Genomic DNA, 19753 nt, shown 5'->3' with positions numbered 1-19753 from the left:
CTTTTTTTAATTTTGTTTTGTTGATGTTACTTCCATCTGTATGTGTGGAGAGGAGAAAGCCTCGATACGTAATGTGTACTTTTTGCCCCATCCTTAAAAAATAAATGCGAATAAAAAACAAGAAGCCATAGGTGACAATCCTCCGTGAAGATTTATATATTTCAACAAAAACAATCCCAAGGGTCAACGCCAGACCTACTGTGCAGACATTATAATTAGGCAACGGTTAATACAATGAGGGCGCGTCACAAGCATATAACATAAAAAGACCTAAATCCATTACTGCTCCCAGGGCGTGTAAAGATACTGTGCTTCAAGTTTGAAGTTCATTTTGATTACACACACAATCATTGCATTCACATAAAGATCGGACTATCATGGTCGTGTCACTATTAACGAAGACACCGTCTTACCGTGCCTGTTACTTATTAAGCGCGCCTGGAACAGGCCAAATTCCAGCAACAGTCGCGGCTAGCACCGCGAGTGTTACTTCCGCCCGTCAGATACCCGGGATATCTGCTTGGAGAACCTCTGCTACCAGACAACTGCCTAAACCTACGGCCTATTCCACAGGATTGTAAAAGTAGGGATGTTTCTAAAATATGCATTTACTCCAATATCAAAACAGCTACGGTAAAAATAAAAAGACGTGCATCATCCCGGACATAATGCAACACCACATGCGAAATTACACAGAAATGCGACGTACGGAAGAATGCGTTTTGGCTGCGAACATCTTCCAAAAAACTTGCCATCTCTTAACCATGGGCAAAAACATCTTGAACCACTTATCAAAACACCCCGTATCTGCATGAAGTTCTACCCCCCCCCCCACTGCTATTCCAAACAACGCGTTTTTCTGGACCATTCCAATTCGCCTCGTAATTGTAGGGGTGCGTCTGCAATATTACATTGACCGCGAAAGCAGCAACGGCAAAAATACATATTCGTGCATCAACACGGGCATTGCCGCAGACGGCGTATAAAATTGCGTGCCGATTACACAAAGAGAACCCAGTGTTTTGACTGCGAACACGAAAAACCAGCCGTTCACAACACTCCGTCTCGGAGGTCCTGACCTCCTTCACGGAGTAACAATAATAATTTGGTTTCCTGGATACTAGCTGAACCCCCCTAACCATGGTTAGGAGTAGGGCAGCGTAAAGCGGTGTTTGGCCAGGTCGGCTACTATTCGGCTGCGCCTGTCAAATACCACAAAATATTTGACACATTTATGGGTCGGTCGGGAGGTTCCAACTCGGTTGGCTGTTGTGTCCGTTCTTATACCCCCACATACAAAACAGTACATACACATAATAAAGCTAATACAATGTAAGTATAAAACCTAGTAATAATATCGTGATGAAATACTATCAGAGTTTAGCTACCAAAGTGTCTACTCTTAATAAATTCATAGTTGAACATGAAATAATTATAGCAAGGTTGTTATCGTTGTTTATGCAGGTATAAAAGCTAGTAACAATATTTTGTAGAAGCATATAAATGATGAAATACTATCAGAGTTTAGCTAACAAAGTGGCTAAACTTTAAAATTTCATGGCTGAAGTTTCCCTTAACATGAAATTATAGCAACTTTGTTATCATTGGCTTCCATCCCCAGCAAGGTTTTCTGTAGAATCCTTCTCAGACAGATTGACAGTGTAATTGACCCCAAGCTAAGGGAGGAACAAGCAGGCTTTTGTAAGGGTTGAGGCTGCTCATCTTTGCTTTGAGAAATATTATTGAACAATGCATTGAATGGAACTCTCCACTGTTCATAAATTTCATTGACTTTCAGAAAGCTTTTGACAGCGTACACAGAAAAAGCCTATGGTAAATCCTGAGGGCATATGGTATCCCTGTCATATAGTCTCCAATATAAGACATTTTTAATACAGTGTCATAACGGAAAACTGCACAGCTCTAATGAACCCTTCTGTGTTAGGTCTGAAGCGTTAGAAAGGGGTGTATCCTTTCTCCAATATTGTTCCTGATTACTAGCCTCTACCAGGCTCCTGGAAAAAATAGTAGAAATTGGCCGACAAAACGGGGTAGTATACCAGAGAAGATCCCGGGCCAAAGAAGATCCAATTCGGTAATAAGGTACGATTTTATTCAAGTGTTGATATGTTTTGTTCATGGATTGTCCGAAGTTGTGCAGAACAAAGTCAGACCGTGACCACATCGTGCTTTTAGGGTTTCGACTAGGGCTGGGTACCGGTTCAGAAAATTCAGGTCCAGGTTCGGAACAGGTTCAGAGGATCAGGTCCAGGTCCGGACCTAAACCTGGACCTTATTACTGAAGTACAGTAGTAGCAGCAATTTAACTGAGTACGTGTATGCCTTGATGATATCTATCGCTCGGTACTACCACAAACCTCATGGTCCGTGAACTTTTTTGTCGACCTAAAATGGAACCCACTGTTACAGAAGAGACGAACATGGATTTAGGCTAATCTAGTTTGATTCATGGTTATTTTTTTCACTTGCCATGACCAGATTACCTAAAGATGTTTGTACAATCTACCAAAATGTACTCTAAAATTAACAGAAATGTACATCAGGTCCGATGATCAGGTTTTTGCGTTTAGGTTTTTTGGACTCGGTTCTTGAATGTTGTTCAGGTCCAAACAGGTCCAGCTGAACCGGTACCCAGCCCTAGTTTCGACAGCACATCGATGGCACATTTGACAAGGTTGAGCGGCACATAGGGCATGCGTTGGTCTTTTCCTCGTGCCCACGGGTCGCGAATTGGATCTTCTATGACCCGGGATCTTCTCTAGTATACTATCCCTTTATTTCGGCCAATTTCTACTATTTCCGCGGAGCCTGGTAGAGTCTAGCGTGAAACAACATCAGGCCGAATTTTCAACCCCGGGGACACCTTGTATGTTTAGTGCATTCTGTCTCATCACAGGTAGAACGTCTTTACTGTACATGTGTGGAAGGAACATCTTTGCCACAGGGCATGTTTCAGCTGTACCGTAGGGCTCCCAGCCTTCGTAAGGCAGGGTGCAGTCCGACTCGTTCCAAGCACCTGTAGACCGGTCGTATACACACGTACATGTATACGAGTCGACTCACGGATACGTTCCGAGATGAGGCTCGTGGTGCGTAACAGCGTATACAGCTGGTTCTCTAGTGCAAAGAAGTAGGGTCTATCAAGGGTGCTGTGAAACGATCGCTCAGATTCCTCCAAATGTCTGTCTCAATATCGCACACGTGTATCCTATCAAATTCAACCCCCATGCAAAAGATCTCTGTTCCCATGGCAATGGCTGTGAAGAGGCAAGGGATGCGTCCTGGTGGGGTCTTCTTACACCACTGGTCTTGGAGTGGGTCGTAGCGATGCATTTCTGTTTCGAAGAAGACATAGATGTGCGAACCACACCCCACCGTCTTGTTTAAATTCGATTTTTGATGCTTAGGCAAAATATGATGCATGGAAAGAACTGGAAGGAAACGCTACATCCTGTTTGTAACATTTCCGTCTGGGAGAACACAGGCGGTCATTTCAACCAGAATCAAGTCAAAACATAACCATATTTGGTCAGGAAGGTTGTTTAGAGTTTAGAGAGAAGTAATATGATTGTGCAATAGTTCCATTATTGTCGTTTTTTACAGTGGAAGAGTGGGAAGGTATTGATAAGGAAAAGTTACAATCTATAATTGGTTCCTAACGTCTTCTTCTTTACAGTAAAAAAACAAACAAATCCAAACGTGAGTGAATGAAGAGAAAGTTCATATAATCTACATCTGTAATGGTATGCCGTCCAACTCTAAGATCTGTTTATCAAGTCCTGACAACTCTAAAACACAATCATCATCTAAACTGGAGCGTCTGCGTCGTTTTCAAACATCATTTAATCTTACACTTACTATAATACTGTATATAAAATTTTATGTACAATAGAGTCAAAGCATCTAAAGCATGTCAACTTCAGCTAACTGGAAAATCTGTAGTATCAAATCCTAGTATGAAATCTAATGTTGCATAGCAATAAAAAGTACAAGAGCTTGTAGGGATCCACTGTGTACAAGCTTATATGGAATGTTGATTGTTCTCATTATGTTAACAACAGTTCAGAATGAGCATCTGCAGAGTACTGCCATCTGAGAAAGTCCCGTTACCAGGTCGATATGGACACTTGATGCTTTACCCACATATCCATTGGTTTGCAGAATAGATGACTTAAGGAATAATATACATGTACACCTGTTTACTGGTATATACAACATGTTTGACAGACGGTTGATCAAGATGCGTGTGCACGGTGGGTTCTGAAGCCATATTAAGTAGAACTGCCAAGTGCCATTTGCCATTGGTTAAACGTTCAGCCCTCCAGGCCAAAGGTTTGGAGGAGCTTGCTGTGTGATTCAGCCCAGTACTCTGAGTCCAGAAGCTTTTTCTTCAAACTTTGTGCGGCCTTGAACTCCCTGGGTCCATCCTTCAGGATCTTAATGATGCGCTTGGACAGCGTTTTGGCGGCTTCCTCATCGTCATCGTCGATCTCTACGATCGTGCGGTCAAACTCGGGATCTTGTTTCGTCAGGAACTTTGCAAGACCAGATTTGTTGGAAATCACGACTGGCACCCCTGCGGCGATGGCCTCCAGACCAACCAGTCCGAATGGCTCTGCGCGAGACGGCATCAGGACGACATCGGCCTTTCTCATGTCCTCGCACAGCTCCTCCTGTGTACCGTATTCAAGAGGTGTGAAGGGTACGAACTGGAATCTACCCGTATTGGCTTCGATGATGCTCCTGCTTGCTTGAAAATCATCACGTCTGAAGCCGCGAAGCCGCCACTTCGTGTTGGGTAGTTTGTCGATCACCTTGCCCATGGTCTTCGCCGTCAGATCAACGCCTTTCAGCCTCTCCACACCCTTGACCCTGCCGATGGACAGCACAACTTTCGTTTCCGTGTCGGCGGGTGGCTTCAGTTTCATATCGATGAAGATGTCAGAAGGCTTTGGCAAGAGTTCATGATGCTGTAGTGTTAGCTGATTCGTCTGATGCCTGTAGTAGTCATACATCAATGGCCCAACCGAGAAGAGAACATCAGCATCTCGTAGGTCATCCAGAATGCTGAGACTTTCCTGTCCGATGCTCATCACCTTCTCATCACCCTTGTACTGACTGGTTTCTTCTGGCATCACGTGGGTGACCTGGATGAGTTTGGCGCCAGGAAAGCGTTCCTTGATCCGTCTTGCTGCATGGCTTGTGATGTGGACGTGGCCGACGATGAAGTCTACATGTGAGGGAAGGCCTGGATATCGGGCCTGGTGGTCAAATGTTAGCCAGGAGATTTCTGCTTTTCTCCGATCACGTGGAAACGTCGTTGGAAAAATCAACTGAATTCCATCAGCAGCCGCGTCATCCTTGTCTTGTTGTGTGGCATTCAGGACTGTGCAAAGGACATTCGCTCCTTTTGAAGCCAGAAAGCACCCAATCTGACGGTTGACTGTGGATATTCCACCCTTTCTGGTCCCATACTCATCATTGAGCAACAGCACCAAAGGCCTTCTAGCAGATCCTAGAAATCAGGTCAAAAACAAGGAAACACTCATTCATTTGCCTTGTCACATGAAATTGCTTGATATTTTATGTAGGCCGGGAAACACAGTGTTTGTATATATTAAATTATACATATGTATATAAAACACCACAAGAATGACCCCAAGTACTTGTATTTCGACTGCACTCTGACTGCGTTCAGAGTCTAAAGATATCAATGAAATTTGACGGTTACAAAGAAGATTACATTGCTGCATCATCATCATCTATCATCCTCCGTAGAGGCGGAGCATACAAAGTTAGCTCGCCAAAACTGTTGCTGCATAGGCGTATAATGTTGTTGTTTCTAGTGTTGAGATGGTTTTTTTTCATATGATGTTTTTTTCAAAAGCGGTTCAGATGAAATGAGGTTAACCTTTCCAGGAAATTGTCAGTTGTCCAAAGGCCGTGGAGTGATGAGTTATATGATAGAGTTCCATGCAGGCGATGAAAGAGTATTTGGTTGAATGTCCTATCGGTGGAACTCGACTGTTGCGTCAAAAATATAATTTTTCTACATTGACTTATCTCCTCAGCTGAAAACTTTAAAAAATTATAGTTGGCTACATTGGATCATTGGATCTTAAGTCTGCAATCAGTTAAAATAAGAGTATTGCTATCAAAGTGATATTTCACAGCATAACTCCGTCCATACCTTGCTTCGGTCGCTTTACCGGGGGGCCACTGTCGCCGGACTCGCCGACATGCCGCGTTTTGGCTTTCCTCTTCCCACCTGTAATCAATATAAGATTGTTAAGCAATTTAAGCCATACCATGTCATCCATACGATTCCCTTTTCTTGTTTGACGTACCGTCCAACGGAATGATATTTCTCAGGCAAAAGGTGAAGAAGCATTTAGAATATGGTACAAAATTATCATGTTATATCTTACCTTTCTTATGTTGTATCTGGGGCGCCTTGACCACAGTGCCTTCCTTCTGCTGAACCTGACTTGTCTTCCCCTCATCTGCAATGGACATACGATGAGAAAAATGTTTACAGCTTAAATAAATGACAATTTATTAGTGTGGATTTCAACTTTGCTTCTCCTCTGCATCATATATATCATTAGCATAGTATTACACAAATAGAAAATCAAGGATAGAAACAGAATAGACCTACCTTCGGAGTGGAAAAACACTGTTGCTGACGGGATCCGGTGCTTGAGATCTGTTATTTGTGCTCCGGACTCAGAAAGTCGTCTGAAATGGACGGCCCCTTTGTACATCTTTTTGTTTTGGCTCGGGTTGTTCAGAATCAGTCCAACGGACGACCTGTTGCAGACTGGTGGGAGGGGGAAGAAGAAGATGATACCTTCCCTAAGATCACTAGAATCTCCAATGACCTCTTTTTCTTCATCAAACTTGGCGTCTATCATTTCTTCCCTGCCCATGACGATGCGTTGTTGAAACGGTGGGAGCGGCAACATATTCTCAGCGTGGAAAAAGTCGTCGGGGTCGTCGTTCTTGTGAACACACATGAGGTGGATGCAGTCGTTGTCTGTTGTTGCCTTGTTTGGGTTAATGATGAGGTACACTTTGTTTTCAATGTAACTGTTCCAACACGCCTGGAATGACAGAGAAGTTGTTGGAGATGTTGATGTTGATGGAACATTTGACTCTGACGCCTCCCGATTGGCTGTCTCCTCCTGGTTCCCTGGAGTCTCTGCAGTAGAGGTCGAAGTTTCTCTGCCTTTGCCACTTTCCTTGGCACTAGCAATCCTGAAAGATTAAACAAGAGGAAGAGAAATATTGAAGACGCCATGTAAACAAGAAACTAGTAAATACTTTGCCTAAAACGTGTGAAATAATTGCTCTATTAAGTTATGTTAATTACCCGGAAAAATGTCTCGTTGTGAATGTGACCGCGTCCTCTGTCTCTTGAAACTCTGTCCTAAGCAAAGACCACAGGGGAGGAGTTGATTTCCTTTCCATCAGGACGGTCTTATATGTGCCGCAGTCGCTCTTCTTCCATGCCCACGGCAGGGTGACTATCACAGGCTCTAAGAACTCCTCCTCCTTTTCCTGGTGCACAGTCAGTATCGGGGTCACAGCTGAGAAAGCCTTTGTTAAGGCGTCGTCAATGGGCAGCATTTCGACCTGAAAGATTACAATAAAATAGGTGGCAAAATAGATCCTTGGTGGATTTGGGGTTAAAGTTCATGTTTCACGGCTGCTCATTAATAGTAATTAGGAAAACGAATTATCCGGCTATAATGCAAAAACAGAAGCTGCATAATTGTCTCTAAGCTAGACATAGGATTAAAGGGACGGCATGTGACACAAACTGCAAAGCAAAGAAAGTAGACATGACTTTACCTCCAAGGACAGGGACCTCCCCGTCTTGACGCATCCTTTTGGAAAGGAGATAGTGACACCATCCTCCTCTATCTGGCAACCTTCTTCTGTGATTCTGTACGTGTTCAGCACAACAGAAGACGACGCCTGTAGAAACAAATTGGGATTATTTACAACGACTAAAAGCGATTCGACTCGCCTGTCTTGGTCCACGAGATGATCTGAATAAAATTATCGTACTGAACATTGCACTATACCAACGCACCTTCCTCAGGATATCTGCTGAAACGAGACCAATTTTGGTGTTGGATAGCTCTCCTTCAGTCATTGGTACTTCTGTTGCTGTCATATCCAACATCCCAGCACAGCGCCTGCCGAGCACCTCTAGCAAACGCTCTCTGGTTCCTTCAGGGTAGGCGAAGACCGGGAAGACCAGGTTCTTGTTTTGTACGCAGAATTCGTACCCGAGCGTGGACCAGTGCCTGCTGTGGAGAGTCTGGGGTGTGATGATCGGTACGACCATCCTGACGTTCCGTTGGAGAAGATGGTGCAAGAGTTTGTCTGTGATGATTTCTCCTGGTTCGATGACGTCTTCAGACACTGTTACCCCGTACCTGCTGGACGATTGGACTGCCTGTTTCAACAGTGGCTGCACCAGCTTGTCATTGTAGTCTCCGGTGTGTAGGAGAACAATTTCGTTCCCTGGGAATAAATGTGAACATTAATATTTTGAAGTATGAACAAAGTGTCAGAAAAAAAAGCTGTTAAACAGGACAAAGCATCACATAAGGAGGAAGATAAATCAGAGGCTTCAAACTACAGCCAGGGAAGACGTACCTCTCTCTTCCCTTGGGAACATGGGTGCTCTCTCAGGCAGACAAACTTCCACGGACGCACCCAGGAAACGACGGCACATGTCTCCGGCCCTGTTGACGGTGGCGACCAACTCTTTGAACCTGCTGACGGATGTGAGCTCGTGTCTGATCCGATCGCACTGCGCCAGATTCAGCCCTCTGCAGGTCTCCATACAGTCCAAGACAGGACCGATCGTGTGGACTGCGTCTGGGTTCAGCGTGGGCTCTATCATCACGGGTCCGGAACCACCTGAGTTCTCTGCATGTGCAACATGTTTTCATCAGTAACGAGTAAAAAAAACTACTTTAAGAAAATGAGCTAGACAAAATCAGACATCTGAATGTTTTTACCTGCACAGGACGTTGTCGTATCACTTCTGCCACGTATCCAGACATTGATGAAGTCTTCTGGAAAACTGAGATAAAAACTATCAACACGGCGGTCTGTCACTACGGCATTCTCTCCCATTGCTAGGCGCGTTCTAAAAAGTATCGGGTTACAAGACGCTATTTTGGCCTGTTTTGGGCTACCCGTAAAACATTTGAAAATAAACAAATAATATTAAGTGGTAAATTTCGTCAAATTAAAATGAAATTATCGTCTTAACATCGTTTAAATGATAGCCGTTTATGTTAAATCAGTGATTTTTCAAAATTTCGCTCAGAAACACGATTATTTTCGGGTTTCCGAGCACAAGTCATGTCACGTTTTAAGACAAACATCGTTCAAACCTGGCTACGTATATTACCCCAGATCCTCGATTTTTATAAACTGTTTGTATCTATGGAAAAGTGTTGTTTTTTATCTGTTGCGAGGCACTCAGGCAGAAGGGCTTGTTTTGCCGCTTTATTTTAAATGACCGCAGGTGACCCCGAAATGGAACGCGGGTTCGATTCGAATTGCCCAGATCGAACACGATCGAACACAGTTCGGGTTCTATGATATGTGGGAACTTTGCAGCCCAGATTTTACCACCGTGCAATTAGTCACACATAGCTTACTGACAGTGCAATGTTAGGGACATACAAGACAAGTTCAAGAAGAATACTGCGCTTATCAAATGAAAGGGTTTGATTAACGGAAAAATTGAAAATACAACTGGTCTCACCGACTGGATTCCGTTGCCGTTTCTTGCTCGATGTCAGACAGTCGGTAGAATACTGGTGTTCCTGTTCCTTTTTCTGACTCCTCCCCAAAGCACCAGTCATACTGGATGGACGGGATCCACTTCTCCTTGATCTCGAAGAGACAACTGCTGAGGAACTTTCTAACAGGAAGGCCCTGTGTGAACACTGTTTGGTCTTCAGCTTCAGCAGACAGAAGCTCCACCTTCAGGTAATGCTTCACTTTGGTTACCACGAACTGTTGCTTTACATCGTCAGTAGGGAAGCGGCAGCAGCCGGCGAACACGCGGGACTCTTGAAGACCGAACCTGCGCACACAAATCGCTTGTAGACGGTAGAACATGCCACTTGGGAGGAACATGTTGTCGAATACGACATACAGAGGATGCTGGTATCTCGTCATGTGTCCAGGATACAAGGTGCTGTCGTTCGGCTTTGCGGCCAGGAGAGATGGTACGAAGTAGATCTCTTCTTTCTCAGGCTCGTCTGCCGTGTCATCTAACCCACCGATCGGCGAGGCATTGCAGAGGAGGTAGTACTTTTCCATCAGTCGCTTCAGGAAGGGCTTGTACCGCAGTAGGAAGGGTTTCTGCATCTTCTGATCTGCTTTGGTCCAGATGATTGTCAACAGCCTGTCACTGAGGATGCCTTTCGTCTCCAGCCTCCTCCACATGGCGGCAACCTCTCCGTCCGTGCTCCTGTCCTGTTGGTACTCCGGGACGGTGATGATGGTCTTGAAGACGTCAATCATCACCTGAGGTCGAAGGGCCACGTGATCACGGAGAACGGGTTCGTTGATGAAGATGATGTCACCAAGGTCGTGTAGAAAGGTCAAAATGTCGGCAACATGGCTGTCGTTCGTGATGCCCACGTCATCACTTCGGGCCAGATCTACGACATCCTGGAAACGGCAGAATGGGTCGTCCTCTCTCCTCTTGTCCATCAGTTTGGACTTCAGATGAAGCCAAGTCATCGGCACCTCCTGGCCCATGAACCACAGACCCTTCGCCACCTCACGGAGGTATTCTCGGAGCTCGTCAATGTCGCTGTTGTCCTCGTTGAAGTTGTCGATGACAAATATCTTAGGCAAGACATGTTTACCGGCAGCCTTACCACTGATGTGATCACGTATATCTTTCTTGTACTCCTCAATGTCCGACTGAAAAATAAGAGCACAAATTCATTTTAAGGACTTCAACGTACTGTTGATCAATCTGAGAAAACAACCCAAGGCTGAACCTTGCAGCCAAGAATATTAACTACAAGTTTTAGGGCAAAGACAACCTAGAATTATTCGTAGATTTACGAAAACATTCCTCATACCTCATCGACTCTGTCCTTGTGCGTGAGGACCAAAACGACACGCGGCTCTCCTGTCTGCTCCCGCCCGTGCACCAGGGTGTGTGTGCGGACTGAGTTCAGCCAGTGGTCCAAGTAGTCTGGACAAGTAGAGATGTCGTATCATTTTTGTGTACGAAATTATATTTGCCTAATCAGCTTAACAATGTTACAGATTTAACTTTGATTCCCATGTTCAAGCTTTGAAGTCGACCACCTACATGTAGGTTCACAGTTAAAGAAGTATTATATAGTGGTACGTACCTCTTCCAGTTACGAGATTGTCCGCTGCCGCCTTGTAGTCCAGATCAGGAACTGGGTCGGACAGCTTCTGCAGCAGTGACATGACCAGGATGTAGATCCCGCGGTACGTGAAGAAGCACTGGTGCGAGCCGTAGTACGTGGCCTGGCCGCCGAAGTCCCAGAGGGAGAGACGCGGGTGTTCGGCTGTTCCAAGCTGCTCCTCGGTCACGCCACCTTGGAGTCGCTCTTTGGCTTTTGTTATGACATCATCCGGTATGTCTTGTGTTTGCTGCAGAACCGTCACGTCGCTCTGAAGTCGCTGTTGAGGTTTTATTTTGACATCATCCGGCATGTCTTGTGTTTGTCGTGACGTAGTCGTAACCACACTTTCTTCTCTCCCTGCAATGAAAGATTTGTCTTGTTTAATCGATCTTACAATTTTAATGCCATTCATTCTTTTGCATCTTTTCTGTAGAGGCCAATTACTACATTTGCAAATAGGTTTAACTTGGCTCAAAGACATACATTTACAACAAAGAACCGTCTAACGTAAAGCAACAAGTTCCCTTTTCTACATCTTCTATAATGTGCATTTCTTACTTGTGAAAATATCTAATAATGAATTTCCACCTTCTTTCTGCAGTTTTGGTGTCTGTTGGCTTTGCGTCGGCGTCTCGCCCTTCGGTTGTTTCTCCTGCTGCGTTTGCAAAGTCCGTTTCCTTGTCATTTTTTTTGCTTTTCCTGCATCTTATATAAACACGAGAAATTCAGTGAGATATCACTGTCCCTTCGTCTCTTTATGTGTTTTTCTAGAGAGAGAACTTTAGCAATACGTAGATGATGTGGTGTGAAAAAGATATATAGGTGTCAATTCTCTTGTTCTGTGCATACATTTTAGATTAATGAATAAAACCCCATACTTTTAATTTTTTTTAACAGTAAGTTTTTAAGCGTCGTTGTCCTGGGTGTTAACATTTTTGCCCTGTACATGTGTATATTATGTCTATTGATATAATATACACATGTACATATTAATATGTAAAAGTGATATTGGATACCTGTAGACCTTTTCCTGACTGCTCCTTGGGCTCCTGACGATGTCCGGGTGCGTGGTTTGTCCCGTTCTTGTTGTTCCGCCAATCGTTCTGCCATGGTTTCCTTGAATTCGTCTGGCTCTTCTGTAAGCAATAGATGCCATATACCGTATGATTCGTTGTTACAGCTGAGACTCGTTTGGCAATTTCATCTTGAACAAACATGGTATTCATGTTCTTTTGTGATCTGTTGTTTTTTTAGATGCAAAATGATCATGTATCATTGCATGACACGTACTTATGGGCCGAAACTCTCTAAGTAGCAAGGACTATAATGTCGTGCCAGGTGATAGATATGAACATGTTTTCGGACCTTTTGCCTTCCGCCAAGTCTTGGTCTTCACGCTGGGTGAAATCTCGATGCCGTCTGTTATCGGTTCATTCTCCACAGCCTTCTCTCCCGTCAGCCTCCTGACGACACACGTCTTCCCGGATCTTAACTGACCAACCACGAGCCCGCGCACGCTGTGCACCGGTCGCGCCCCCTGGCGGCAGGCCTGGGAGTACAGCTGCTGCATTCCAGGACCCCGCAGCTGTATTTCGAGTGGAACACTGCTGTCTCCTGGATGAGAAGATTTTAGTATTTTATCAGACATTTATAATTGTATCACTTTACTTCTCGTGCACTTACGTAAAGCCGACGTCTGAGATAGAATGATCTACTGAGTCAAGTATTCAACAGTAAATTTACAAATAGTTGTGTGTTACACCTTACCCTTTTTTGCCGACATCCCTAAGTCTTCACGATGTCCCGTGATGTTCTCAGTCCCCATGTCGTCTATGGGGAGGCTCCGTTTACTGCCGCTCTTACTCCTACGATAGTTGCCGATGAAGTTCTGGAAAATCATTACAAATTACTGTTAACCAGGTTGATACAACGAAAAGATGAATCACAATTCATTTGAGGCACAGAGTACGATTTAATAAGGCTCTTGATACAGAAAATTTACGAGTTACACCAACAATTCCAGCTAAAGCTCCTCTATCAGCACAAAACGTTTTAGCCGTTAGTAAGATACAACTAACTAAGCTCAAGGGCTCCATCAGTCATCATAAAGACACACCTTCACTTGGTCTACAGTTTTCCCGCTCTGCTTAGCTGCTTCTTCTATCAACGGACAATCCTTCTTCGCCACGGTCATTCCTCTTTCTTCATAGAACCGGACGAGTACAGGATCGTAGTCTTTCTTACGTGTGGAGACTTCCTGCAAACATGCATACGTGAAAGTGAGTTATGTTTGGTATGAAGGCGGTTCCACAATTCTTTCTGAAACAGTACTCATTGCAGCAGGCTGAAATTTGACATATATCTGTACACATACACGTACATGTCTCTATAGATAGATCGCATGCCTTCCAACTTCCCTCGTAACTAAATGTTTCTACGCAATTCTGATGATAGTCATAATGCATCTCTCTACAGCCTGCCAAGCAGAATACAAAAATTCTAAGTGAAACTAAAAAAAAAAAATACTAGCATGCGTACCAGATAAACTAAAAACAACTTTATATCATCGATATCTTCAACTTGTAGTTTGATATTGTCAACAGCTGTTTGTGAACCGAAATTTACAGTCATCTCCATCATATTCTTTAGATATAATGCTATATGATTTTGCATTACGGAAGTTTTAAAGCGACTCACATTATTTTGTTGTCGGAGAAGCTTCAGTATTTCCTCTCTACCACGAATAATTCGGTCTTCGTCATCTTCGTCGTCCGGATCAGCGTCACGTGTGTCCTCATCTGCAGCGATGTCCTCCGCCGTTTGACCATCCTGGGAATGAACATGCAGTGAATTAAAGCCTTATGAATGTTGAAATATTTGAAATAAACACGACTGAATGAGTAGACAATTAAGCATCTAAAATATATACAGGGCTATACAGTAGGTACAGCAGCAAAGCCCATGTCTAGAAAGAAATTGGTTTGTAGGTGTTTCTGTGATACGATGCAGGAATATCACTGAACACATCGTGATTTGTGTGTTTATTCCAACAACAGCTTCCTCCTTGCCTCGGGCAGTAATGTATGTAGTATCATCATTATGATGTATGTGGATCATCATTTCTTTTTTAAGTTTTAAAAGAAGTAAAGCCAATATTGTATTAATTTTCTGGATTGGTGGTCATTTATTTACCAAAGAACCGACTGACCTCATTCCTGAGACCGGCATCAGCCCCGTGCTGCAGCAGTATTTCCGCACACTTGGGGTGACTATATATAGCTGCGTAATGGAGGGGGGTGTCTCCCTGTTGGGGCATTGACGGTGTAATTTTTCATCCTTAGTATGCTCAAATAGCAACACCTTATGAATGTATATATTAACATCACTTACTGACTCCAAGCTGGCTTGAAACCATTCCTTACATTTGCCATTCATGCTGATTGTTTCTAATAATGGATAATAACGGTAGCACTACAATTTAAATCCTGCTGATATTTTTTTGCTCAATATTTTTCAATTTCGTGTCTTAATCAGGTCATCGACCCCTGGCCTTTTTTGCCATGCGATGGGGTAGTTACTTCCGCATTCGTTGCGTTTCGCTGTGGTGTGATGCGTTGCACGAAAATAGCCCCAAATTGTACATATACAGGGCACTATATGCATGATAATATATGTGCAACCCTTGCTTTAGGACACCAAAAAATGTATGATGTATTCTATTCTGAGAGTTAATTATATGCTGTATAGCCCCATGCGTTCTAATCCGTACCATATTCATGTTGACAACATGTTAAATTGTAGACAGCAAATAAACCACTAAGTAAGAAGATTGAGAAGATGAATGTCAAATCTTCCAAGATGATACAGAAATATTTCTTGAGTCCCAGCGATCAGTCTACCTACCCACTTGTCCCGTGCGTTCACATCTGCACCAGCTGTCAGTAAAACTGACACAGTTTCATGGTGGCCACTCCCGGCTGCCCGGTGCAGGGGAGAGGCTTGCTGTAAAATAGATCAGATGACCTTCAGCATGACGACAGGTCGGACGAATGTGCAGTTATCTTGTTGACAATTCTAACGGAATTCAGCAAGTAAACTGCTATACAACTGAAGATGTCAAATCCCATAAGAGACATAAAAATATTTCTGCGTCACAGCAATCCTTCTACCTACGTCATCGTCCCGTGTGTTCACATTTGCACCAGCTGTCAGTAAAACTAATACAGTTTCATGGTGGCCACTCCAGGCTGCCCAGTGCAGGGGAGACCCTTCCTGTAAAATACATCAGATGACCTTCAGCATGACAACAGGTCGGACAAATGTGCAGTTATTTTGTTGACAATTCTAACAGAATTCAGCAAGTAACCCGTTATGTAAAAGATGAATATCAAATCTTATAAGACATAAAAATGTTTCGGAAATAAAGTAGTCAGTCCACCACCGTTATCGTTTTGTGCACATCTGCACCAGAACAGACAAAAGTGCCCCATGAAATGTTGGTACGAGTAACAGTGTTTTTGTTTGTGATATTTTAAACAGCAAATCTTAAATCCTACAAAATGGCACAAAGATAGTTCTTGTATCACAGCAATCAGTGTACCAACAACCATGTTCTGTGCGTTTACATCTGCACCAGCTGTCAGTAAAACTGACACAGGTCCCGTTGCACTGGGCAAAATAAATTTATCGGGCGTCGCGGCGCAAGCTGTACGACACATTTGTATGCGTGTAAACAGAAAAAAGGAGTTCCTAGTGAATTCTTTTATCAGTGACAACTTTGGAAGGGTAAGGATACTAACCTCCAAATTTTCGATGGCTATCAGTCCATCTTGTTCACGGGGTGGCCTAATCTCGCGAGAGCGCGAGACTAGGCCCGAGACTTGCATCGGTCTGTCGGGTCCCACCCCCCGTCGCCTCCCTCCGAAGTAAGGGTAAGTAAGTCTTGGGGAGCTCCCAACCTTCTGTCCGGTTTAGCTTGGCACCTTCCAACTGTATGTGCACCGCTTCCTTAATCTTCCTATGTGGGTTACGAGACTCTTGATCTATGATTTCAATAATGTCAGAGATGGGCCTGGTAGTGATGTTGTGACCAGCCTGGAGTTGGTGTTGACTTAACGCAGATTTGCAGTCTTTCTGGTGTAATGACTTTTGGTGTTCAGAAGTCCTTTCCCCCAGTGACCGCTCAGTTTCACCAACGTAAACCTCCCCGCACTCTTCACACTTGATCTTGTAGATCACACCGCACTTCTCACCAGGTGCTAGAGGGTCCTTGGGTCTCACAAGGGCATTACGTAAGGTGAAGCCCGGTTTGGAGTACAGGCTCACATTGTGTTTTGCATATACACGTTTCAACCTCTCTGTGACTCCATGTATGTAGGGTAGAACCACGTAACTCGCTGGGAGTTGTTCTTGTTTTCCAGTCTTACTCTGTTCCTTGCTACTTTTGTCCTTTCTGGAGTTGTTTTCCCCCTCCCTCAGGGCCCATTCTGGGTATCCACAGTGTCTGAGGGCTACTCTGACTTTTTCCTTGCAAGTCTCGGGCCTAGTCTCGCGCTCTCGCGAGATTAGGCCACTCCGTGAACAAGATGGACTGATAGCCATCGAAAATTTGGAGGTTAGTATCCTTACCCTTCCAAAGTTGTCACTGATAAAAGAATTCACTAGGAACTGTATCTATACGTGACAAATGAATCTCTTCAAAGAAAAAAGGAGGCATTAGGGCAGATTCGGGCTAAAAGCATGCAAATTAAAAGGAACGGTACAACGAAAACAAGTCCATAAAATAAAGTACTTCTATTACAAACGAACAAACAAGGACTCAAACAACCGGAACGGCAGGGTCAGGGTTCATGTGACGCAGCGCGACGCAGCCTGCCACAGCCCGCCGCAGCAGCGGCACGCAGCGGGAGCCACAGTCCCTGTGTACGTGTGTAAACCGAAAAGTCTCCTAGACGATTTGGCGCCCGCCGCGCGTTTTGACGCCCGACAGATTTATTTTGCCCAGTGTAAACCGGGCCACATGGAGGGCATTATAGGCTGCCTGGTGCAGGGGAGAGTCTTGCTGTAAAAAACATCAGGTGGTCTTCATCAGCATGACAACAGGAAGAACAAATGTGCAGTCATGTTGGTGACAGTTCTAAGGGTAGTCAGCACATAAACAGCTATGTAGAAGACGAATGTCAAATCTTACAAAATGGTACAGGAATATTTCTTGTATCACAATAGTCGTAGACAGCGGGTAGTCGCTGAAGGAGTTTTCTCGGAATGGCTCCCTGTTATGTATGGAGTCCCACAAGGGTCCATTTTGGGACCTTTACTTTTCTTATTATATATTAATGACTTACCGTCTTCTATAGAATGCCCTATGGCTCTTTACGCAGATGATTCCAAATGTTTTAAATAAATAACTTCGCCTTCTGATAGTATTTCTCTCCAACGAGATATTGACAGCATGGTCGACTGGACCTACACATGGAAGATGAAATTCAATACCTCTAAATGTAAAGTTCTCACAATCTGTAGGTCTAAAACGCCGGTGTCCCATGTATACAAAATGGAGGGTCATGTGCTCTCCTCAGTCACAGAATTCAGTGACCTTGGAGTATCTATCTCCCACCTTCTGTCTTGGAAAAACCACATTAAATGTATCACGTCCAGGGCGAACTCAACCCTTGGTTTTATTAAAAGGTCTGTTGGTCACCGTGCCCCAGTTAACGTCAAAAAATCTCTATATGGAACCCTTGTTAGGCCTAAACTTGAATACTGTTCGATGATCTGGTCCCCTCACAATCATAACCTAATCACCACCATTGAAAAAGTCCAGAGACGTGCCACAAAATATATTCTTAACGACTATACATCGGATTACAGGGAGCGACTGATTAACTGCTCTCTCTTACCTCTTTCCTATCGCAGAGAACTACTTGACCTATCCTTCCTGTTTAAATGTTTTCTAGGCCATTATGAAATAGATATTCAGCACTACATAACTTACGCTCACACTTCATTAAGATCTAGCTCTCAGGCCAAGCTTCAACCCAAAAAATGCCTCACTACTACTTATAAAAATTACTTCTTCGATCCAAAGAGTTGTTCCCATTTGGAACGCCTTACCCCTTAATATTAGACTTTTAAAATTATGCCCCACAGCCTCTATAACCACCTTTAAGAAATTAATCCTAGTTTACTATCTCTCTCTTACCAACAACAGATTCCATCCCAACAATATATGCACCTGGCTTACTCAATGTCCTTGTCGCAAGTGTTCTCCATTCTAATCACCCCAATCGGATATCTTGTTATCATTATTATGATTTATTTATTTATTCATCTGAATTATTTTGCTAGGTACCTTTTCAAATCAAATGTTGTTAATAATTGATATTATTATTATTATCACTTCTATCATCGTTATTGTTTTCATTTGCTGTTTTTTCTCATACTGCTGCCGACCTGTTATGTATCATTTATTACTTATCGAATGATTTATTATTTATCGTTGGCTCGCAGTTCTATTTACTTCAACGTTCATTATATGATTTGTTAATTCTTTGTCATCACCCTTGTAAATAGTGTTGTCATGGTTTCTGTTATTGTTTATTTTGTTTATTATTTATGTAATCCTTATCAGTTTATATTGGTGGGGGCATTAAAAAGGAGTATGTTCCTGTTTCCCCCAACCTTTTACATTTTGTTGTTATAAAGCTGAAATAAATAAATAGTCAATCTACCTACCTCAACATCCCGTGAGTTCAAATCTGCACCAGCTGTCAGTAAAGCTGACACAGTTTCATGGTAGCCATTCCTAGTTGCTTTGTGAAATGTTACGGGTATGTTACAGACAAGCTGAAAGCTGAAGACGGGTGCAGCGACCAGTGCGCCCTGAACCTCCCCATCTGTTTTGCTCTTAAACGGTTTGCCCCCCCTCCCCCACACAAGACCTCTTGATTTTCATTACATAGCCTTAAATGTTTCATCACCATATATAAGCAAAATGACGAAAGACATGGCAACAAACCCAAGAGTCCTCAGCAGCATTAGGGTTGACTCCCCCCGCTAACAGCTGCTTCACTCTGTCCGTGTCTCCGTCCTCTGCAGCCTTCCACAGCGCCTATAGCGGCAGCAGACAGGAACAGGAGAAACAACTGTCAACACTCAGTCAATCAGAACAACACTCGGCATGTGAGAAGATTCAACACCTATCCCTTCATTTATCCGTCATACTGATATTTCACCTCCTTTCATGTCTCTCAGTGTAAAGTTATAAATAAGATGTATCATTTATCTCATCTTTCTGT

General features: G+C 43.6%; 1 protein-coding gene across 1 annotated transcript in view; it reads right to left on the bottom strand.

Moving 5' to 3' along the window:
- Positions 1-3928: 3928 nt before the first annotated feature.
- The window catches only part of LOC109462723, a 35564-nt gene continuing 19739 nt past the window's right edge, over positions 3929-19753 (bottom strand). The window contains exons 2-19 of the mRNA XM_019759282.1: positions 14154-14285; positions 13573-13713; positions 13224-13344; positions 12822-13070; positions 12473-12592; positions 12045-12161; positions 11436-11813; positions 11157-11272; positions 9818-10992; positions 9060-9124; positions 8692-8967; positions 8120-8556; positions 7876-8001; positions 7394-7656; positions 6680-7278; positions 6450-6524; positions 6212-6289; positions 3929-5536 (exon numbers count right to left, since the gene is read on the bottom strand). Of these exons, the coding sequence (XP_019614841.1) occupies positions 4335-5536; positions 6212-6289; positions 6450-6524; positions 6680-7278; positions 7394-7656; positions 7876-8001; positions 8120-8556; positions 8692-8967; positions 9060-9124; positions 9818-10992; positions 11157-11272; positions 11436-11813; positions 12045-12161; positions 12473-12592; positions 12822-13070; positions 13224-13344; positions 13573-13650 (5475 nt within the window). The 5' untranslated portion in view covers positions 13651-13713; positions 14154-14285 and the 3' untranslated portion in view covers positions 3929-4334. The remainder of the gene's footprint in view (positions 5537-6211; positions 6290-6449; positions 6525-6679; positions 7279-7393; positions 7657-7875; positions 8002-8119; positions 8557-8691; positions 8968-9059; positions 9125-9817; positions 10993-11156; positions 11273-11435; positions 11814-12044; positions 12162-12472; positions 12593-12821; positions 13071-13223; positions 13345-13572; positions 13714-14153; positions 14286-19753) is intronic.

This window comes from Branchiostoma belcheri, unplaced genomic scaffold (assembly GCF_001625305.1).
Source record: "Branchiostoma belcheri isolate BF01 breed outbred unplaced genomic scaffold, Haploidv18h27 scaffold12, whole genome shotgun sequence".
Classification (NCBI taxonomy): domain Eukaryota; kingdom Metazoa; phylum Chordata; class Leptocardii; order Amphioxiformes; family Branchiostomatidae; genus Branchiostoma; species Branchiostoma belcheri.
The sequence above is the reverse complement of the archived record's forward strand: the minus strand, read 5'-3'. Positions and strand labels throughout refer to the sequence as shown.